General features: G+C 39.3%; 1 protein-coding gene and 1 pseudogene across 1 annotated transcript; one reads left to right on the top strand and one right to left on the bottom strand.

Moving 5' to 3' along the window:
- Positions 1-1,770: 1,770 nt before the first annotated feature.
- LOC149158806 (uncharacterized) lies at positions 1,771-4,730 on the top strand. The gene is made up of 2 exons (XM_089434104.1): positions 1,771-2,941; positions 3,394-4,730. Exons 1-2 carry the CDS (start codon positions 1,771-1,773, stop codon positions 4,728-4,730), a joined length of 2,508 nt encoding a protein of 835 aa, XP_089290230.1.
- An 11,460-nt stretch (positions 4,731-16,190) lies between these two features.
- LOC149158805 (acid phosphatase 1-like) lies at positions 16,191-17,787 on the bottom strand (annotated as a pseudogene).
- Between the last annotated feature and the right edge of the window lie 6,851 nt (positions 17,788-24,638).

Below are 24,638 nucleotides of genomic sequence, written 5' to 3'. Positions count from 1 at the left end.
ACATGTGCAACTCCCATATATGGAAATTTTCCATATATAGAAATTGTGCATATACGGAAGATAAGCTCATATCTTTTATAGATGCGAAACTTTTCTATATGCACATATCTTCCAGGTATATGTGTAACTACCATTAATCTGAAGGACAAAATCAATGGTGGAAAGTGTAATCACATGTCACAAGTCAGGAGTTCTGAATGCACACTCTATTGAGTCTTTTGAACTCCACAATTGCAATAAAAGACGAGCTGGCATGTAAAGGCAGGATTTGGTTAATATGCAAGGTTAATGAGTTAACCACAGTTATTATAAAAGTTGAAGGGTTGAGTTATAAGGTTCGACGGAGAAGGATTACCAAAGGGTCATATTGAAGTTGGTTATTAGCTCGTTCCACATGAGACCAGTTAAGGGGCCTTAAACCTTAAGAAATAAAGGTTTGACCAGGTAGGTCTTTGAAATTCCTGGTACAAAAGAGATTATGCATTTTATATGCATATTGTGGGTAACGCAGGTTTTCTCCATGTCATTTGGTATCGGTAAAAGACCCGGTTGACCATAAGGACATGAAAGGTGTCTACGATATTCCATGTTCCTGTGGGACCCCATATGTTGGTAAGACTGGTCGCTCTATTAATCAAAGGATTAGTGAGCACTCAGCCGACATAAAACATAGGAGAACCCGGTCTTCTGCCCTAGCTAAACATGCAGAGAAGACGAAGCACCATGTATGCATTGAGGAGACTCGTGTTATTGCCAAGGTGACACATTTCCATCACCAGAAATTTAGGAAAGCCATAGAAATTGAAAAAAGGCCGAGAAACCTCAATAGAGATGATGGTTGGAAAATTAGTAGTTGTTGGATCCTTGCCCTCTCCTCCTAGCCGCTTCCCCATTTTTTCCCTCCATCCCCCTGTCCCTAGATTAGTTTCCTTGCTTTTCCCCCTCCTTTCCTTGTTTAGTCATTGTCCTTTTTTCCCTTCTTGTCTCTCTATTTTCTTTCACTCCCTCTATATATATATATATATCCTTTTTTATATTGATTTTTGTTTTCTTTCTAAATAAGTATTTTAATAGGTTAAAGTCCTGTGAGTTAATTCTTACAAGAAACTAATTTGTATAATAACTAATTTAGTATTTATTTATATATGTAATTCGAAAAGTATATATTTACATATTATTTCATATTATATTAATGATTTTTGGTTTTGATATATAGCTATTTCATAACATACATATATATTTATTTATTACTTTATATATATATATATATATATCCTTGATTTTGTTTTTTATAGGTCTATTAATAGGTTAGGGTCTTGTGAGTTATTTCTTAAAATTTCTATCTATGATATTAATAATAAAAGAAACTATCTTGCATAATAACTTATTAATTATTTGGGCGATGTTGTAACCTGACCTAGGGTTCCTGCAAACCTGATCTCGGCAGGACTGTCATTCTGCGTACAGAGGGCAGAGACTGCAGCGCCGACGAGCACATAGAGACGTCCATAAGGCACAAGGAAAATGGAAGCCCCGCAGGGGGAGGGCCAGGGGCCTCCCCCCGATACGGAAAACAGAGAACGGTCTACGGCCGACAAAGAGAAGGAACAAGGCAGCAGAGGCAATGCCACCGATAACGGACAGAAGAAAGGCAAGGACATAGAAGTAGATGAAAGAAGCAAGGCAAGTTCATCAACCTGCAAACCTGTGGCGGTCCATAAACCAAGAGTGGACTTTCCAAGTGAACGCATCAACGCCAGAATATAGTACATGAGAGATCATGCGCTAATCGGCAAATTCATTGGAATCTGGCCAACGGAGAGAGCGTTGAGAAGCTGGATCAACACCAAATGGCATCCTAAAGGGCACCTCTTGCTCCATCTAGGAGCCAAGGGTTTCTTCACTGCAGTTTTCAACTGCTTGGAGGACCGCAACAGGATTCTGGATCAGGGTCTGTATTTCTTTAATTCAGCGGGATTATACCTGAAAGGCTGGGTTGAAAGATTTAACCCAGACAAGGAGGATCTGACCTATGCGCTAGTGTGGATAAGGCTTTATTCACTACCGTGGGAATACTGGGAGGAAAAGTCTCTGCAAGAAATAGGGAATGCTATTGGCGAGTTTGTCAAGATCGCAGAAGAAACAAAGAGATGTAGTTACACATCCTATGCTCGGATCTGTGTCTATATGGATCTCAAGCAACCACTGCCAGACACGGTAAGCTTCTTTCATGAGGACTCTGAATGGACACAAGTTATAGATTATGAACATGTGCCCTTCAGATGCAAGAAATGCCATGAGATAGGGCATCTCTATAGAGATTGTCCTCAAAACAAGGCACCCTCTCCCCAAGACAACTCTGACAATCAAACTACAGATGGATTCACCAAGGTTACAAATCGTAGAAGAGGAAACAAGAAAGCAACAGGCAACACCAAAGCAAATCCAGTCAACAAAGCCAAACCCACAACAAGCAACAGTTTCGAAGCACTGGATAAGGATGACGAGCAAGAACAGGAGAAGGAAAAGGCGAAAGGCAAAGATATCCATCAAGAACAGCCAGGCGAGACATCGAGACAAGGAGGAAAGAAAATCCAAAAGCAAGACAACTTGATAACCCCAGCAAAAACCCTGCCATGGCATACTCAAGGTATGGACGTTGAATACACACAGCCACATGAGAAATCTTCACAGGAGCGAGAGGATCTCTCACAAGCACCTCAAATTATGGAAGAAGATCCGGAACCCTTAGACATAGGGGAGCTGGATATTTTGGGCTTGGAACAGGCATGCAAGACAGGGAACTTTGAAAAGATACCAGAAACGCAAGTGGATAACCTAGTTGAAGTTCTGCACAGAGCACAGAAGAAATATTCGCTAGGTGTCCAAATAGGAAGTCCATGGGATGGAAAATTTATCACAAAGGACAATAAGAAAAGAGGTAGGAAATCCACTTTGGAAAGAACTATCAAGATTGGACAGATTCTAGTGGAGTCAGGGAGGTATGCCAAACTGAACAGGTATTTTAATCCTCACCCCCAAATTTCTCAATGAAGTTAATATCATGGAATATCAGAGGGCTCAACAGCCCCAGGAAAGGAAGATTATTAAAAAATATGTTGATGCAAGAAAAAACAAGCATTCTTTTCTTACAGGAAACGAAATGTGGCTCAAATTTTTTGGAAAAAATAGCAGTGAAAGCATGGCCAAGGGGACATGTAATAGCTGTTGATGCTCAGGGAGCTTCGGGAGGACTTGCAATCCTCTGGGATGCGCGAGTCATACAGCTAAATAATATTCAAGCTAACAAAAGCTTCATTCATGCAAACTTTCACCTCTTAGGCTCTAATACCCATGGGCTAATAACAAATGTTTATTTTCCTCATGATACAGCTCAAAAAGCTCAGATCCTGTACACACTATCAGATCTCAGCTCAGACAGACCTCATCCACTTTGGATTGCGGGAGGTGACTACAACATGACAGCGAGAATAGAAGAAAAACGTGGAGGCAGAAACAGAACAAATAATGAGGGTAATCTACTAAAAACCTTCATTCAAAATAACTGGTTGGTGGATGTCCCTACAGGCAATGGTCTCTTCACATGGAGTAATAAAAGAGAGGGAGAGCAGCAGATTGCATCGCGCCTTGACCGGTTCCTCATCTCAGATAATGCATTTCACCTTGGAGGGGAATTCACAGCATCCATACTTCCTGTCTTAGGTTCAGATCATTGGCCCATCGAACTGCAATGGAATAGGCCAGGTAACAACATCAAACGTCCCTTTCGTTTTGAAGAATTCTGGTTTACTCACCCGGACTTTGAGAGGCTAGTAAGATCCTCCTGGATCCACTTCAATCCTTCTGAAGGCACCAGGATGGCTAGATTTCAACAAAAGCTTAAACATCTTAAAGGGGTAATTAAAAGATGGAATCACAATAAATTTGGCAACATCTTCACAAAACAAGCTTCTCTCAATACAGAAATGAAGAAAATCCAGCAAATCATCATCTCTGAAGGGCGCACAGAGGAATTAACCAAGCAGGAGCAAGTCTTAGAATCTAAAATCATAGAAAGGGCTAAACAGGAGGAAATATTATGGAGACAGAAATCAAGGATCAGATGGCTAAAAAATGGAGAAAAGAACACTAAATTCTTTCATAAAACTACGGTGCAGCGCAGAATGATCAATCACATCTCTCACATCAAAAATGAACAGGGGAATAAAGTTGAAACACATGAAGGCATTGAAGCGGAATTCCTGAATTACTTTAAGAAGGCGCACCAGGAACCCGATTTTAATAGAATGCCAGCCATCAATAAAATAATCAAGAACATACCAAGGATAATAACAGAGGAACACAACAGTCTTCTCCTCAAACCCATTAATTTAGAAGAAGTTGAAGAAGCTGTGCGGAATCTGAAGGAAGGTAAGGCGCCAGGACCGGATGGTTTTACATCAAATTTTTTTCACAAGTTCTGGGACTTGATAAAGGAGGAAGTTTGGCTGGTAGTAGAGGAATCTAGAGCACTCAGATGGATGTACCCTGGATTAAATGCTACCTTCATAGCCTTAATTCCAAAAGGGGAAGATTCCAACACCCCAGATAAATATCGACCGATTGCGCTGTTTAATATCATATACAAAATTACTTCTAAAGTCATAGCAACAAGATTAAATCCGCTGCTCCCTCTGATTATATCGCCCGAGCAATCGGGTTATGTTTAAGGTCGTCAAATAACAGATGGAATTATTCTAACGCATGAGATAATTCACTCCTTAAAGCAAACCAAGAAACCAGGTATGTTGCTCAAACTAGACTTATCCAAAGCATTTAATAGTCTTAGTTGGGCTTATATTCAAAAAATCCTTTTAGCTTTTGGTTTTGCACACTCATGGGTCAGAATGATTTACAACCTACTATCTTCAGTCTTCTTCTCTGTCTTAATTAATGGCATTCCTTCAGCTACTTCCCGGCCCTCCAGAGGCATAAGACAAGGTGACCCCTTATCTCCCTTCCTTTTTGTCATCATGGCAGAGGGTTTAGGTAGGTACATCACTTCAGCTAGACTTACCCAGCAGTTACGAGGTCTTTCTTTCAATAACTCCCCCGTCTATTCCCATCAGCAATTTGTAGATGATAATATGCTTTATGGACATCCTTCGGTGCAAGAAGCTCGTATCCTCAAATCTATCCTGAAAACCTTTTCTGATGCTTCAGGAGCCCTCATAAATCGAGTTAAATCCCAAATCTTTTTCTTTAATACCGCTGTGCCCACACAGAGATCTATTGGACGAATCTTGGGATTCACTATTGCCTCTCTGCCCTCCAAATATTTAGGTGCTCCTTTAATGGCCTCTGCCCTTAAGCACTCCTCCTGGAAGCAACTCCTGGAAAAACTTGAGGCTCGACTTACCCTTTGGACTAATCGAGCTCTGAATATGGCTAGTAGAATTGTTCTTATCAAAGCGGTCCTTCAATCCATGCCCCTCTATCTTTTCTCCATCCTAGCCGCCCCAAAATGGGTTCTTAAAGAAATCAAGACTCTGCAACGCAATTTTCTATGGGGAAGTTCGGGGCAAAACCGAAAATGGGCGTTAGTGAAATGGGATAAAGTCTGTCTTCCCAAAAAAGCAGGAGGTATTGGGTTAAGGGACCCTGAGCACAGTAACAGAGCAATGGGAGCAAAGATCTGGTGGAGATGGCTTGCTCATCCCAGCACTCCATGGGCCTCTCTTTGGACAGCCAAATACACAAGCAATTGTCCTATGGAAGAAAGAATAAGAATGACTGAGCTAAGCACGGGTTCGGTATTTTGGAACTCAGCCACACAACAAAGGAGCCTCATACAAGAACACAGTTTTTGGGAAATCAAAAACGGAACCACTGCGCGATTCTGGGAGGATTCATGGCAACAATTACCAAGGCTAAGAGACATTCTACAAGATCATCAAATTCCAGAATGAGAAATGAATCAACATGACATAGTCAGACAGTTCTGGAAGACAAGTACCACTCAAGAGCATAGGCAATGGCAAGATGCAACTCAATTTTTATCTAACTGCTCTGAGCAAACGAAGCATTACCTTAATACAGAACTTCAAAAGAGGCAAGTCACTACCTCAGAAGGTATGGACATCCTCAGGTGGGGATATGAAGAGAAAGGAATCTTCACCACAAAGGAAGCTTACAAAATCATCATCCAAGATCGGCTCAACAAAGATAAAATTTGGGAGGTAATCTGGCGCTCATCTAACTGGACGAAAGTCTCTACATTCTTATGGCTTCTTTGTCATAATCGAATCCTAACCTGGGATAATCTTAGAAGAAGAGGTTTCTCAGGACCATCTATATGCCTAATGTGTATGAAGGAGGAGGAAACTGCCATACATCTGATGCAGACCTGCCAAATCGGTAGAAAACTCTGGGAGAAGGTAGCTTTTCGCTGTCAAAAAGAGGGCAGAGTACGGGGAGACATTAAAGCGACTATGTGCAAATGGGATCAACCGCCTTTTCAAAGCAACTTCCTTAATGCTCTGTGGTATCTAATACCAGGACTATTAATGTGGAATATATGGAAAGAGCATAACAGAAGAATCTTCAAAAATCACTCTTTGTCTCTAGAGCAACTCTGGACCAAATTTCATCAGAATCTAGTGGAAACCCTTTCAACTAGAGAATGGCACACAGAAGACTTCCCCACCACACCTCAGGAAAAAACAATATGGGAAAACTGGGGGATTCGGATAAATCAAAGGGCAGCAGGGACAAAAAACCACATAATGCAGGGACCAGAGCTAAACACATGGAGTCCGCCTCCCATTAATATGTTCCAGCTCAACTTTGATGGAGCATCTAAAGGAAATATAGGAAAGGCGGGATATGGAGGAGTTTTCAGGGATCATTATGGAAATCCTCACTGTATCTTCATGGGATCGATCGGATGGGACACAAATAATTCAGTAGAATTGGAGGGTTTATGGAGAGGTCTTAAACTAGCCCAAAGGAATGGTTTCTTTCCTCTCATTGTTGAAGGGGATTCGTAAATCATAATCAGAATGCTCATTAAATTGCTGCACGGTTCTCCCGCTCACAAAGTAAGCAAAAGTTGGCGAATGGCTCACAGGTTAGAGTTAATCTACAATTGGTTGGTTCAGCATCAAGCAACTTCTTGCAAACACATCAGGAGGGAAGGCAATAAGCTTGTTGACCTTCTTGCCAACCTTGGAGTGGAAGCCAACAACGGTTACTTTGAAGGTCCTATCTCTAGTCTTGATTCAGAGGATCAGATAGTCAAAATCCAGGAGATTGTCATTAGTGACAAAGCTCAGATCAAGAGAACCCACCCGGATGCGGGTGCTCCCTCCAGTTATCAATGTTAAGCCTTACCGCTCCGACAGCTGGCTTCATGGCTGGCATCATGGCGTACTGCATGGTACAGGATGCAGGTAGGATTTATAGGCTCAAGGTGAAAGCATTTACGCTGAGGCAGTCTCGAAACTGGTTTGAATTTATTTCACGCATGGCAACCATGACTGCGCTTTGGTTCTGGGGATTGAAACCGGGTTACGGCATTAATGCATCAGAGTTCTATAAGGCCAAGCCGCTTCCGTCTTGGAGCATTATTATGTGGGTTTGGCGCGGGAGATATCCTGAGGTTTACAGAGCTCCCTCTGTTCCGGGTCATTTGCCTTCCATTTGCCTTCAGCGGCTCTCTGCGCTCGCAAACAAGATGCGTAGACGTGGTATCCCTCGGAGGGGCAGCAATTTTGGTAACAGGGGTGGTTGAGCTCGTCCTGCACCTCCGATAGTTGATCCTATTTCTTCCATTCCACCTTCCTCTCTGTCGCTGGAAACTGAGAGGGCTCGTCCGAACAGTTCGTTTTAGACATCAAGTTTCTCTTTCCAGAGTGAGGTCAAGAGGCCTATTGTTACAATCAATTTCACTGTTTCTGTTTCAGAAGAGGAAGGTAATTCCTCCAGCTCGGTTCCTTCTGATAATGATCCTTCTCAAGATGACAGTATCTTGCTCGGGGATCTGTCTGGGCGTGTTTATCGTGCGGACCATCAGCAAGAAGACCCTCCGGCTCCTGAACAAACTCAGCCTCCGAATCCAGCTCAAGAAAGTGCCCTGGTTCAGGAACAGATTCAGAATTCAACTCCAGCTCAGGAAGATGCTATACCTTGTGGTCCCTCTCACAGATATTCCGGAGTCCTGCACCTGGTTACTCATCCCAATGGCGAGCCAGTTCTGGATGAAGATGGCTATGTTACCTGGCTAGCATCGCCCAGTCCGGAAAAGGAGGAAACGCCACCGTCGCCGAATCATGCCGATTCAGCACAGTAACTTCTGGCCGGGAGGCTCTCTTGCTCTTATGTTTTGTTTTTTTGCTCTTAAGGTCTTGGGTTGGAAGTTAAAGGTTAATGACTGGTATACTCTGTCATCTGATTATGTTTATATCGGAGGTTTTTTTGTAATGGTTGTCAATGTAGGTCAAGAAATTTATAAGCATGCTACATCTAGTCTGCAGGACCTCATTGTAATTTTGACTGAAGGGCTATATTGTAAAACCCATGTTTCTCTGGCTGAGGACGGGCTGAGGCCTCCTCTAGAAATGTAACCTCTCTGTACATATTTTCACTTTCTTAATAGAATTAGCTTTTACCAATAAAAAAAAAAAAAAAATTTTATTAATTATTTATTTATATATTTATATTAAATTCGAAATGCATATATTTACATATCTTTCCATCCTATATTATTGATGTAATGTTATTGATTTCATAAGATACATATTCATTTAGTTAGTACTCCATATTAGCTATTTTTAGGTTATTAATGATTAATGTTTTTTGAAGTGATTACAGTTTTTGGTGGTATAAGAAAAAAAACAATGTTAATTTACTAACCTTTTATTTATTTAATTATAATTGTGACAACTAATTTATTAATTTTCTTAACTTTTAATACAAACCTTACTTTTATTCAAATGCTGGTAATGAATATAACAATAATGATAAAATTAATAACTTTTCCTCTCCCTCGGTCCAATCGAGTTGACCAGTCAAATTTGGTCGTTTCTTAGTCAAATTGCCCCATCCAATATAGCTATTTCCTAGTCAAATATAGTCATTGGAAGATCTTCTCTCCCTATTTAACTTGTAGCCATGATCTGGTTCTTCATCTTGTCCTGACGATGAACCACACTCGTTGGTTCGAAACACGTCGACAAAAATATTACAATGTGATTTCTGCCAAAATATTTCTCATTAAACTTGATATGGGTCACAGAAGCTTAAATTCAACAAATGAAAATCTAATCAATTTGAAATTGATTTGAGGAACATTCAATAACCTTAAATTACTTAGAGAAAATATCCGAAATTATAGTGAACTAGGATCTGAAATTTGAAATAGGCATTCACCAAGATTTATCCTCAATATGATCTAAGTTTCACTTTCAGAAACTTCCCTAGAAAAAAAGGTATAACAACCATTTTGAACTGACATGTTTGAAGGTGATTTTAGGAGAATTTAGGAACCCGAAATTCCTTAGAGCATATCTCCAAAAATATAGAGAAGTAAGATCTGAATTTGAACAATATGTTACTCAAGATCTCTCATCAATATTCTCCAAGTTTCACCATCTGAAGCCTCCTAGAAAAAATGTTATAATGAAAATGCCACAATGACCTATTTGTGGTAAAACTTGTTAGTGTCAGCCTTTGAAGCCTTCCACCGGTGACCAAATATGCTCTTACAAAGTGGTCTTAGGTTGTCAAAGTCAAATTTTATCATTTCAGTGAGTTTTCAAGTAAAATTTGGTCACTAGGTATTAGGTCTAGGATTTGTTTTCACTTTTTTAAGGTTGTTCAAATGGTCCATGTCACCATTCAGATGAGTGTACCATCATTCAGAGAGCTTTCATTATATTTCAGGTTCCAATGGGTCATTTTACACCTTGTTCGTGCTTCAGTTGTACTTGGGTAAGTCTCATTTCTCTCTCCTAGGGTTTTGAAAGTAATTTCTCTTGGATGGTCAAATCATCAACAAAACTTGTACCCTGATGTTCATACACCTTCCCTTATCCTTAATGTACCTTCTTAAATACTTCTCATCATTGATATCCTTCAAATTCATCATTTTCCCACAAACCCCAGCTTCTTGCTACAATTTGACAACTTTCTAGGCTAGGCCTATGCTTTTCCCTTTTGGACCTCTTCCCCTCACTCAATATTTGAAATTCCACTTTCTCTTGCTTCCTAAAATCCCTCCCTACTTTCCAAAATTTTCTCAAGAAATTAGAAGCCCCTTATCCTCTTCATTTCACTTCATTTCGACAAATCCCCTCTTCCACACATCGAGATAGGTTTTACTCAAATCATGTTCCTGAGCATGAAAAAATGAATTTGGAAAAAGTGAGAGAGGTTTTTGTCCATAACAGGCCAAGGAAGAAACACCTCCTTCATTTTTTACGCAGGTGTTATGATTTTAGAAGAATTTCAAAAATACAAATAGCCTCATGAGAGTTAATGCACCTCTGCCGTTACCTTGGGAAAATCAATATTTCGCTTAGCTTGGTTCACCAAATGACTTGTATGATGAGTGAAATGATAACTAGACACAAAGAGCTTTCCAATGAGCTATCATGAGCTCAATTTTCAGTTGAAAAAGACCTTCAAAAGTTGACTGTAACAGTGCTCTGCATTTAACCAGCCTCATTTTGCACATTTTGACCAGTCTTGGGAGATTTCACTTTTGACAATGGCAAATGAACTCCAAATTGAAAACTTTCAAGTTGTGTTGGAAATTATACTCAATAAGATTTCCAACGAGCTATCACATGCCCAATTTGGACACCAAGAAGGCCTCCAAAAGTAGTCTACAAAAGGTGTTGCGCATAGGATTAGTGGCGTTGTGCATAGAAAAGGTGCTACGCACCTAGCAAAGTTTGACAGTGTAAAATCACACTAGCGCTGCGTATACAAAAGGCACTGCGCACCTGTGTGAGGGCACTATGCACCTGTAAAACTCTTCCAAATCACTCCAATTTGCCTCAATTCTCTAAATTTGCCTCTTGACAAGCAAGTAACACAATTATTCTTCTTTGAAAAATGGTTTTTTGCATCACTCTATGGTACTTGTGCTTATCAAAAACCAAACCCTAGTTTTCACCAAACCGTCTCATATACTTTAAAGCTCATTCATAGATTGTTGTCATATCTCATCCATTGGTTTTCCCCCTAAAACCCTATTCCCTCATATAAATTTCCCTGAATCTCATCTCTTCATACAAATTTCCTAAACCCTATACTTCCTTCCCAAAACCCCACATACTTTATTCACATACATCCCAAACCCTACACTATCCCTAAACCCTACTCACTCTCTAAATCTTATCCACACTCCCATTCACCATCACCTACTTTCCTATTTAAAATCTCTTCATACTCATCATACCCTCACTCATCAATCCATCACTCCTCATTTACCATAAAGACAAACAACAGTACAATAATAGAGAGGGACAGTGAGTATGAACTTGAAGAAGAAACCCTTAGTGACAGTTTCATGGAGAGACTTGAGAAGCAAAAAGGAGCAAAACAAATTGGGAATCCTAGTTGATGCCTCATTAGCTCATCAAAGCAGTGTTTGAGGGTGTCTTGTGCCAATTTTGGGATAATTTTGATAAAATTCTGTAATTTTCAAATTTTGAATTTTGAAACACAGGAAATACCAATAGGTGGCGCTACGCTTTTGTTGGGGACACTTTCTTGCAAAAAAGTTTATATTTTTGGAATCGGCATGAAAAAATATGGAAGCTTAGAAATGGTTGAGAATTTTGGACAAGTTTTAAGTCTCCAAAAGGACCAAAAACACCCAAAAAGTGCCCTCTCTACCACTTTTTTGCCACACAGGAAGTAGTCTTGGGAGAATCAATTTTTGGAAGGGAAAATAGACTCCAAATTTAGAAATTCAAGTTGTTCCAGAAAGTAGACTCACCAAGCTTTCCAATGAGCTATCCTGCACCTAATTTGGACTCTGGGAAGCCTTCCAAAATTGGTCTTGAAAAAGTGTTGCGCATAGGATCAGTGGCGCTGCGCATAGGATGAATTTTGCCAGTTTTGCCTAATTTTCTAGATTTTGCCTAGTTTTCTCTACAGTTGACTGTTTCTTGCTCTCTTGGTGAAATTAGCATGGTTAATGATATAACACGATGTAATTATGGATATAAAACACTTAATAGGGTAGATACATCAAGTCAAAGGTGATTTTGAACTGAATGAATTGGTTTCCTTGGTTTTAGAGGCAAGTTGTTCCACTGCCTATTTTTTTGTTCCTAGTTTAGATGTTGTTGAAACAGCTCCTTGATTCATGGATTCGACCTTTGATGGATAGCATAGGTGGTTTGATGCTTATATTATGTACTTTCTTAGTCATTTGTAAAGGTTGGAATCTTGTGGATGCTTTGAGCTTCATTGTAAAACACTTCTGCAGTTTGGCAAGGAAATGAACTAGGGTTATGCAGCATTTTGTGGGATTCTTGTGGTAATGTGTCTCGGCATTGTTTCTTCCTTTGTTATTTAGTTTCTCTTATGTGTATATGTGCCAACATCTATTTCTTTCTTCATAACTAAATGAATCAAGATAAATAGGTGGAATCCATTGATATTTAGTGCTCTGCCTTGATGATACATTTAGTTTTTAATGTTTTCTATTGTTTGAGGAGGAATCGTGAACTTTGCATGCCCTCCCCAACTCCTCACTGGTCTTAGACTTACCATCACACTCAATTCAAAGTGCCAAAACACCTACCTACCTCACCCCATAGAATATCCTGCAAATCTAAGTTGATTTCCTAGACCCAAAGCTACCTTCTTCATTTGATCTAGCAACCAACTATCAAAATCAATCAAAATCCTCTGACCTAATATACCTAGCCTAAAATCAACATTTCATTTTAGTCATCTCAAGCCCTAGTTGCCATATTCTAATTGAGATTGACAAGGAGAGAGCCCTCTCCCGACCTGGTAGGGCTAGCTACTAGGTTAAGCATGGTTTGATGTTACCCTAGACCTGCCTTCCTTCAACCTAAGGTCAATCTAGGCACTAACAAAACCCTAGGATGATGAACTTTGATATTAAATGTTATGAAACTTAAACCTTAAAAATGATAAGAAATCAATAGTTACAGTCTTGTTCAAGGGAGAAACCTCCTTCTATATTGAATACAATGTACAAGACGAGATTTGATGATCCTAAGGCTATGTATCCTTAGTATATATTGGAGACAAAAGGTATAATTATAATAAAATGGGATCATGAGAGGCTATAACCTACATAACAATATAACAATAACAATGAAATCACTTAATATATAGGGCTTCATAAGGGGTTTAATTTATGGTTAACATGGGGCTTATATAGGAATTAATGCATTACGTCAAACATTTTGCATGCATCCTTGACATAAATATAGTCTTGGGCCAAGAGGCTTGGCATGGTTTTTTTTGTACACCTCCTTTCACCTATCCATGCCTCTTATCATTCTCACATCTATTGATCAAAATCCATAAATCTTCTCTCTCTACTTTGAGCTTAACACTTCATTAGTGCAAAACCCATTTCCATAACAATCCATTGATCCATGTTCACCAACAAATCTTCCATTTTGAGCTTCTATGGCTCAAATCTTTGGTAATTTAATATCTTGTGTTTTCGTTTGCAACCTAATTTTAATAATTGGTAATTGGCATCTTAATTATTTAAATCTATCCTCATTGAGTTGGAAACCACCACCTAGAGAACCTATGTTGATTTCTTGACATGGACCAAACCATTATGTTTTCATTTGTAACCTAATTTTAATAATTGGTAATTGACATCTTATTATTTAAATCCATCCTCATTAAGTTGGAAACCACCACCTAGAGAACTTATGTTGATTTCTTGACATGGACCAAACCAACCCTACTCTCTTTGTCATTGTCTCCTTAAGATAGATTGTTATGTGCATTCTTAACTTTGTCATCACTTATGCTTATTGCTCTTCATCATGTCATGTCGCATTGGATAAAAGTACGAGATATGATTAAATCATGTCAAGATAATTACTTGCTCTTATATATTGATCTTAGTTATCACATCTCATCTTTCCTTTTCATCATCCAACACATTATGTGAGTTCTACTTCTTCTTCATCCATGCTTAAATTATCTTGCACCAGTACATGGTTGCACTTTGGTTCAACTACCACAATGCCCATGTGTCTTCTTGATTTTTACTCTCCATGTCACAATTGTTGTACATTGTATATAGGCCTCCTATCCCATCAATTTGATGGTACACCTTAATTTTTTGTTTCATAAATATCCACTTTAGCGATTTAATCATGTCCCTCTCTAACCTTAATGTTCCCAAACCAAAATTGCTTTGTAATCTCACTTACCCTACATGTCTTGATAATGGCTTAACACATCTTTGTGTATCCTTTGTTCATCCTTAATAACTCACTCTTTCTCTTTGCAAAATAATTTGGTATATTAAGAATATTTTGGTATTTTATGTGGGAATTTTATTATTCAATCCTTATAGTTATGTTTTTAACTCAATTATATTGCTCCTATCTCTTTAAGTGTAAATTTAATTAAGTCAATGATGTTATGAATTTGTTAATATTTTTTTAAATTAAAATTGATGAATTTCTCTTTAATATTATAAATGTCATTATAACATATATATAATAGTTTTTTTCCCAAAAAATAAATTGTCATTTCTCTTCAAAAATAGAAGGCAAATTGCATTTATTATCTGCATATTATTTTTACTAAGAAAAATGACCATTTGTATTTAAATATTAAATGTAAATTACACTTATTACCTACATGTTACACTTATTAAATATTGTAAATACTAAAAGAGCATTTGTAAAACCATACAAGTGTATACATTTTCCTCATAAATTAAAAAAATACCATTGATCTTATACACAATCTAAAAATATTTATTTATTTATTTTCTTTTTTGTAAGTTTGGTAGGACTACATCTTCATCGTGTCCAACTTTACACAATCTAAAAAGATTTATTTATTTATTTTCTTTTATTTAAATTTGGTAGGACTACATTTTCATCATGTCATCATGTCCAACTTCTCACTACGAGAGATAGCACAAGATTTGAACACAAGACTTCTAATTCATGAGACTTTATTTCCAAGATTTGAACCCAAGACTTCCGATTGATGAGACTTTATTTCCACCACCATTACCAATTAAACTATCCAAAACAAACATTTATTTATTTATTTATTTATTAAATTACAATATAATTTCTAACTTTATAATAAAATTTATATAATTTATTTATTTATTTTATAAATAAATTTTTAAAAACACCTTTTAAAATTACAAATTCAATCAAATTTAAAAATAAATATACAAACATTATTACATAATAACGCATTTTTTAATAGATAAAACAAAATAACCTTATTATAAATATTAATCATATACACGCTTTAGAATGTTATAGATTCAAAATGTCATTTATATCACAGCCAAAACTAAATAATTGTCATGCATTTAAAAATATTTTTTTGTACAGCTATAAAGATGCCTTTTTAAAGAATGCTTATACATTCCCCAAATTTTCTTATATAACAACAAATGTATGCTATAAAGAATGGCTATATATAGCCAAAACTAAATAATTGTTATGCATTTAAAAATACTTTTTCTGTACAACAATATAGATGTCCCTTTAAATAATTATTATACATTCCCCAACTTTTCTTATATAGGAAAAAATATATGCTTTAAAGAATGGCTATATATATATATATATATATATATATATATTCAAAACCTTTTGTTATTGAAGAATAATCTAATCACCGACTTAATTTTTAATACAAATCCATGTTGTTGGCACTTTAATTGTAGAGGATCCAATGCCTTGAAGATAAATAAAGAAATTATTTTATATGAGGACAAAGTAATTCTTTTAGTTGAGGACAAAGTAACTCCTATAAAAGAAACTTTTAGCACAGAGTACCGCATATCAAAGACCATGTTATCTGAATAATAACATTCCAGGTAAAATATGGTGGACATTCTAAAAAACAAGATACATGAACACTCTCCTCTCCACGCCTCAAAACAAACAAAACAAAACAAAGCATCAAGATCAGTCCACGTAACACATGGGATTGGGCAGCTTGAATGTCCTCTCCCCAAAAAAACATCCAGTCAAATCACTCCACTGATCACGAGAGTTCCCTCAGATTCTGAACCCATCTTGCTCAATCTTCAATCTCTTCTCACACTTATAAACTGCAGCGTTCTTCCCATAATCTTATGGGTCCCTGCACCACAAATTGTCCATTGACCTCATTCACACAATGCTTTTCCATGCATTATTTAGACATTTTTATTTAAATCGTGGATTTTAAAAATATCTTAAAGTTTCAGTACACAAAATGCATGTTAATCAAATTAATCTAGTTATTATATGTTTGATTCCAAAATATTCTCAAAATCTATAATCAAAATAATTTCAACAACATTACTAAATTCAACTAAAAGTAAAAATTTCAGATTTCAAAATATTTCTAAAATCTATAATCAAAATACTTTGAACAACATCCAATCACTGGGCACAACAAAAATAAGACTCAAAACTTCCCAAAAAAAAACATGGATGGTCATAGTGATCACCTCAATAAAAGTGCCTTCCATGAATGATAACCAGCTCGGGCAAGATTCTTCTCAGTTGCATTCCTCTCGTAATCATACCTGCCTGTCAATAGGAAGATCTTAAACCCTAATCCAAGCAAATGGCAGGCAATGGAGGGGCCACTGCCAGAGCCGCCCACGCTATAAAAGAAGCATCGTCGATCCCCTCTCCTCTACTAACCAAAGGTGAAGAGGAAGTAAAAATCATAAAAAAGTATGTTGAATTTGTAATTTGTTAGAATAATTTGGCCAAGGCTAAGATTAAACCGAGGGATTATAATTGTAATATTAAGGGTATATTTAACTATCTTAAATTTAACCAGAAAATATATCAATAGAGTATGTCTAATTAGTCTAAAGTTAAATATACCGATAATATATCCAACCATTAATAAACCAAACATACCTAATTCATTTTAACTGACAAAATACAAAAATCAAACCTACCAATAATATATCCAACCATCCATAAATCAAATATATTAGATTCATCTTACCCAATTGATGGGCTACGAAATAAGCCAATCTTACCCAAATTGATTGGCTGCGAGATTCGAAAGGAGTGTCTCGTCCACATCGAAAAGCCAGGCGTCCTTCCTATCGCGTGAGAGTTTCAGAGTGTTAGCGTAGGCCATGGATTCGTGGGCTACCATGTGTGAGTCTTTCAAATATTGGCTTCCACTTCCGACCATATATTTTTTCACGTATTCCACGCAACTTACGACCATATACTTTTTCACGTATTCCACGTATTGAGCAGGCATCACGGTTCAGGAGCACAGAGTGTTTGTTTCTACACCGAACCTCCAGGCTTCGAAGTCCTGTTGGAGGGTCTCTTGCTTCACCGTCCACGTCTCCTCATTGCCCGTGGATTTCACTGATATTACCTCGCCATAACTCTTGGCTGTGGGGGAGTGGATATTACTAGGATATCGGTTGCCCAAGAGCGAGGGCGAGTCATTGAAGACCTGGGTGCCAGTGGTGTTGGGTTGCAGAGCGCACATGAGATTCACATGGTTGTGGTGGTGGATGAGCGGAAGAGAAGCCATGGAAGATGAGGATCAGATCCTGGCAACGCTAAAATGGCAACCCAAAATCCCAATATCCCAATGACAATGCTAAAATGAGTTTTCTCACCATCAGAGGCAACGATAACCAGAACCACCGCAATCGCGATCAGCACCGAACTCGTCCGGAAGCTCATCCTAAGCAAAGAAACCATAACTGACCAAAGCTTCTTTCAAGTTTAACAAAATATGGCAGCGCGGGTTCTGAGATTCAAAATTCCAATCTGGAGCGCCATTATACAATTCAAAATTTGGTGGCAATTAATATCAAATGGTATGAGAATGGATAGCATATGGTACACGACATGCCATCATACATGTGACGCCCTCGGGTCTCGGGCAGGCGTGCACGATGGCGCGAGCACCCCGTGCACGACGACGGGCGCGTTTTGACACGACAAGGGGCGAAACCCTGACACTTGGACGATGGACCGAAGCTAAGGTACGGTCACCCGAGCCACGAATGGGCAGACCGGCGAGTTGGCACGGTGCATGGATTGGTGGGCGACCCGATGGGCGGACGACCCATGGGCGACCCACGCCCGATGGACGAACGGCCGAACGATGAATGCGGTGGACAGCATGACGGAATGAGGGCGCGGTTCGACGAGGCGGGCACAAGGCAACAGTTATGGACGCGGTTCTGCAGGCAAGCGCGGGTACAGCCACCCGACGAGCGGGCACGGCCACCCGATAGTGCGACGAAGCTGCAGGGCGGTGCGACGAACAGAGTTGCAGAGCGACAAAGATATATGGTGACACTTAGGCCGGATGTGGCCAAGTGTCAAGCGTATATATTGGAGCGCATAAAAATGGAGCTTATACACATGTATGGAATAGCATGTAAATATAAGCGAACGACATATGATATACGTGACCTTATATGGATTATGGACGGCCATTAAAACATAAGAAGGGCGCATATTATATGGTGTGGAATGCATATATTAATATGTGTGGATTATTAAAATATAATATGTGGGCATACGTGTATAATAATGGGGCAAACGTAAGTGGAGAACCCCTTTATATGAGAGTGAAGCATATTATATAAGAGAAGGACACATATACGAATATATGTGGAATTAATAAGAATTAAATAATGTAAATTAAAGCAAATATGTGGGCTTATGTGTTCAAAAGAGGAGTCGGCCATGAATTGAGGAACCCCTCTTAAAACATAGTGAAGCATGCGTATAAATGGAGAGAGATGGAGCTCATTCTCTCCATGGACTTTCGCTCAACATTCCTTCGCATAAGGTAAAGGGAAAAAGTGCGAAGGTTCACTTGGGTAATGCGCATTCCTCATGCGCATAAGGTGAAGAGGACTTCGCATGGTGGAGCTTGGCTTATGTGATATTTGGTCTCGGTTGAGGACTGTTTTATACTCTCGGTGGAGGACTGTTTTATGGTCACGGTTGAGGACTGTTTTATGGTCACGGTTGAGGGTTGGATGTACGCAGATTGGTGCAGATTTGTGTGAATGTCTTGGTGACCCGTGTGGGGCCCATTCACAAACAAAAGGTGCAGATTTGTGCATGGTTAAGGCTTCTTATGCCTTGTTGTATATATTGGAAAGAATTCTAAGTGTTGGTCGTGGATTTGCCCGGCACACTTGTTCATTGTATTATTGAAGAAAGTTCATAATATATATATATTTGGGCAGACTTTCCGGGAGTTGCCCCTCCCATTCTTCTCGGTTGTTTTGCAATTGTATTTGGTTAAATTGCATATGATAATGTTAAGAATGGTTTGTGAAGTTTGAAGAAGATTTATGCTTATGGTAATAAGTGAAGATATATTTATATCGGTTTAAAGTTGTTGATATTGGTTAAGGCGTAGTCCATAAACGTGCACTTGGTTAAAAGTGAGCGTTCGGTGGTGCCGCACCCGTCCAATAAAAGAAAAAAAGATTGGGGGCGTGACAGTTGGTATCAGAGCTCGGTCGAAGAGCTGGTGTTGAAGCATATCAGAGTTCAGTGAGCAGGGTTGCTCGTGACAAGGTACAAGGCATGGCAAGTTTGGGTGAAAGGAAGCTCTTACTTACCTTGGAGAGGTTGAAAAGGATGAAGGAAGAGAGGCCCCGAATCCGTGAAGAACTTGAAGCCTTGGAAAAGGGTGTTGAGGATAAGCTTCTTCAACTTGGTTGGGCAATAGATGAGGTTGCAGACCGGGAAGAGGAAGTCTTGATAGAAGAAGATGTTGCGGACTTGCTTATGATGAAAGTCGAACTTAAGGATGATCAAGTTGGACTAGGGTCACACGGTTTGGCAGCATGGATGGACACTCACATGGAAGGACCACATGATGATGAGGACCCGATGGAGGCAGAACTTGAAGGTGATCAGGTTGAACCAGGATCGTGCAGCTTATCAACATGGATGGGTGAGGTCACTCATATGGAGGAGCCTCATATTGATATTGTAAGTATGGATACTTGGGTTTCATTTGATCATTTGGTAGATGGATCATGTGTAGGAGATGGCAAGATCAGCTTGTCTAAGCATGGAGACATCTTACCATGGATGACTATGATGGAGCCTTGTATGGAGAAGCAAGGGTTGTTACCTGCTGAAGGACTTGTTGGGGTTACTTGTGACCTTATGGTTGAAGGTGCAAGGGCCCGTGACAAGGGTGGAACTTGATGACCGTTGTGGATGATTTGGGTCATGCTTTAGCCACATGGCTAAGTGCCCGGCATGGCTCATGGACTGATTGAAGGGCACACCCTTGGGTGGACTTCTCATGGCCGAACCTTTGGTGAAGGGGCTATGGAGAAGGGACTCGTGATGACATGATGATATGGTTGGGGGACCGAGTTCACTAAACCGAAGATTGATTACTTAGATGGAGTTATGAGCAACTATGGAGCATTCCTACTACATGGAGAGCTGAGGCATCTTGCAGGGACCTTTTGGCCGAGACTTGTATGCTTGCTGAGGTGTTGGTTGGATGGTTTATGGAGCTCATGATGACATGAGATCGTTGTGACTTTTGGGACATCATATATGGTGACTTAGAGGTCTGATGCATTGAGGAGCTGAGGTCAAGTGACTTTGATGCAGTATGGGATGCATACTTCCAAAGTACATGTATGGGCATGGCTTGGAAGAGTGACTTGGTGTGGAGGATCGATGAGACACTTTGAGGTGATGGGGTCACGATGATGATGATGATGGGTTGAGCCGAGACTCAACCACCTTTACACACATGATGATGTTGGGACAGATGTGGCAGACTTAGCACATTGACACCAACACTTCATGGACAGCATGTTGCAGATGAGATGGATGGAGTTTTCATGGACCTGAGCATGGATTATGGGAGCTGATTCTTGATGAGTCGGGGATGTGACAGGATGCTTTGAGGAACAACCGATGGTGGCATGAGGATGTGCATTCTCATGGTTTGGATGTGACGGTTGGACTAGCTACCCAACTAGTTCAGACATGGGAGCTAGCAGTGCGCAGAGATGTGTTATCATTTGTTGGAGTATCATGGCAGCAGTTCACATGAGGACGACATATGGTGATCGAGATGACTTCCCGTTGATGTTGATCTTGGTGGAGAGCTACCGAGATGAGATGTTGTCGAGGACGACAACGTCTTCAGGTGGAGGAGAGTGTGACGCCCTCGGGTCTCGGGCAGGCGTGCACGATGGCGCGAGCGCCCTGTGCACGACGACGGGCGCGTTTTGACACGACAAGGGGCGAACCCCGACACTTGGACGATGGACCGAAGCTAAGGTGCGGTCACCCGAGCCACGGATGGGCAGACCGGCGAGTTGGCACGGTGCATGGATTGGTGGGCGACCCGATGGGCGGACGACCCATGGGCGACCCACGCCCGATGGACGAACGGCCGAACGATGAATGCGGTGGACAGCATGACGGAATGAGGGCGCAGTTCGACGAGGCGGGCACAAGGCAACAGTTATGGACGCGGTTCTGCAGGCAAGCGCGGGTACAACCACCCGACGAGCGGGCACGGCCACACGATAGTGCGACGAAGCTGTAGGGCGGTGCGACGAACAGAGTTGCAGAGCGACAAAGATATATGGTGACACTTAGGCCAGATGTGGCCAAGTGTCAAGCGTATATATTGGAGCGCATAAAAATGGAGCTTATACACATGTATGGAATAGCATGTAAATATAAGCGAACGACATATCATATATGTGACCTTATATGGATTATGGACGGCCATTAAAACATAAGAAGGGCGCATATTATATGGTGTGGAACGCATATATTAATATGTGTGGATTATTAAAATATAATATGTGGGCATACGTGTATAATAATGGGGCAAACGTAAGTGGAGAACCCCTTTATATGAGAGCGAAGCATATTATATAAGAGAAGGACACATATACGAATATATGTGGAATTAATAAGAATTAAATAATGTAAATTAAAGCAAATACGTGGGCTTATGTGTTCAAAAGAGGAGTCGGCCATGAATTGAGGAACCCCTCTTAAAACATAGTGAAGCATGCGTATAAATGGAGAGAGATGGAGCTCATTCTCTCCATGGACTTTCGCTCAACATTCCTTCGCATAAGGTAAAGGGAAAAAGTGCGAAGGTTCACTTGGGTAATGCGCATTCCTCATGCGCATAAGGTGAAGAGGACTTCTCATGGTGGAGCTTGGCTTATGTGATATTTGGTCTCGGTTGAGGACTGTTTTATACTCTCGGTGGAGAACTGTTTTATGGTCACGGTTGAGGACTGTTTTATGGTCACGGTTGAGGGTTGGATGTACGCAGATTGGTGCAGATTTGTGTGAACGTCTTGGTGACCCGTGTGGGGCCCGTTCACAAACAAAAGGTGCAGATTTGTGTATGGTTAAGGCTTCTTATGCCTTGTTGTATATATTGGAAAGAATTCTAAGTGTTGGCCGTGGATTTGCCCGGCACACTTGTTCATTGTATTATTGAGGAAAGTTCATAATATATATATATTTGGGCAAACTTTCCGGGAGTTGCCCCTCCCATTCTTCTCCGTTGTTTTGCAATTGTATTTGGTTAAATTGCATATGATAATGTTAAGAACGGTTTGTGAAGTTTGAAGAAGATTTATGCTTATGGTAATAAGTGAAGATATATTTATATCGGTTTAAAGTTGTTGATTTTGGTTAAGGCGTAGTCCATAAACGTGCACTTAGTTAAAAGTGAGCGTTCAGTGGTGCCGCACCCGCCCAATAAAAGAAAAAAAAAGATTGGGGGCGTGACAATACACATGCCGCTCGTTTCAATGCGCATAAATACAAACAACGAGATGGATGATGGCATCATGCATATCTCCATCACTGTGGAATCAGAATCTGTTAGGCAGAGAATGAGCCAATGTCAGAACCCGTCTCCCAAGACTATCCTTAGAGTCTCTTAACAGAGCAATAGAGTTGGAAATAGCTCTTATATATTGTCCGAAAATCAAAACCATTGTATAATAGTCGGAAGAGTTCAAAAGACAAACGTCACAGAACTCTTAATCCAAGAAACATAAAATACTGCCAAAATAAGAAGATAAATCCTCTTTTTAATATGAGAATGAACTATTTAATGATAACAAACAACCGTAAATGGTCTTACGAGAATTAACTATTTAACGATAACAAACAACAGTAAACGATCTTGCATTATTGTAAAATCATACGACCCTTCTTGATTGGCACAAGGCCCACACTAGGAACGCATATTTTGGGAACATTGAAGTTAGAGGTTCTACATTATATACATTTTAGACTGCGGAGTCTAAGGAGGTAACTCTATTTTAGGAAAATAATACAATTTACAGCCTGGATCTTTTGGACAAATTTTGGTGGTTTGGAAAGCCCGTGGAGTTTTTATGGGGTTGAATTCAAAATCATTCAAACAATCCAACAGATCAGTATTTGTTTTTTGAACAGAGTCAATTATGTAATATTAATGTATAAATCTTTCTAAGGAAAATATATTATTTTAATGTTTAGATAGATTTTTGGAAATGAGTAAAGTATGTTAAAACATTACAATGACAAAATTATCCTGTGTAAAATTAAAGTTACAGCTTCTCACTTACATTATTAATGACTGAAGTTTTGTTCATGCAAATTATCTTTTCAATGTTTCCATATAGATTTTGAAAAATATATAAAGTATCATCTTATATAATCATGGATTGTAAGGATCATCTCTTATAAATATTTCCATACAGATTTTGAAAAATGAATAAAATATCATCTTTTATGAACCTGGTGAAAAGTTAAAGTGACAATATGTTTGTGTTGAGTCTTAAATGGTCATTTTGTCACTTCCATGTTGTTGGAAGTTTGCGCTAATGCTCCTTACTAGGCAGGAATCTGTCACTCCACTTTGTCATTTCATTTTTTTTGGAAACTTGCGATGCAAGATTTTCTTAGAAACCAGGATTTTTTCCATTTATATCTTAATGTTGAGTGCATTATTATGCCCACAATAGTTTTTCTCGCTTTAGTATTCTTGAAACTGTCTACACAAGTTTTTTGGCTATGTGTAAAATTATATCATTGTTCCAACATCCCGATATGTCGGTCGAGGACGACGTTATCCTCTGGTAATGTTAATGAGATACATAGATCAAAGAGAGTGACTCAGGAGCATGCATTTTAGGAAATCCATTTTTTATTAGATGCAAGGGCTCATCAAATTTCCAAAAGGAAAATAATTCCCTCCCCAAAAGTAATTGGTATACATTAGTGATTTAGTGTAATTATAATTGCTATAAATTAGTGATTTAGTGTGATTACATGCGTCCTTATTCTAAAAAGAATCTTTGTCTTTAGGTTGCTTTAGTGAACTGGTAGTTTGGCCAA

The sequence above is a fragment of the Pinus tabuliformis genome, chromosome 5_2, assembly GCF_031772625.1.
Source record: "Pinus tabuliformis cultivar Carrire ecotype Pingquan chromosome 5_2, CPIR1, whole genome shotgun sequence".
Lineage (NCBI taxonomy): Eukaryota > Viridiplantae > Streptophyta > Pinopsida > Pinales > Pinaceae > Pinus > Pinus tabuliformis.
Note: the sequence above shows the minus strand (reverse complement) of the source record. Positions and strands in the feature narration are given on the sequence as shown.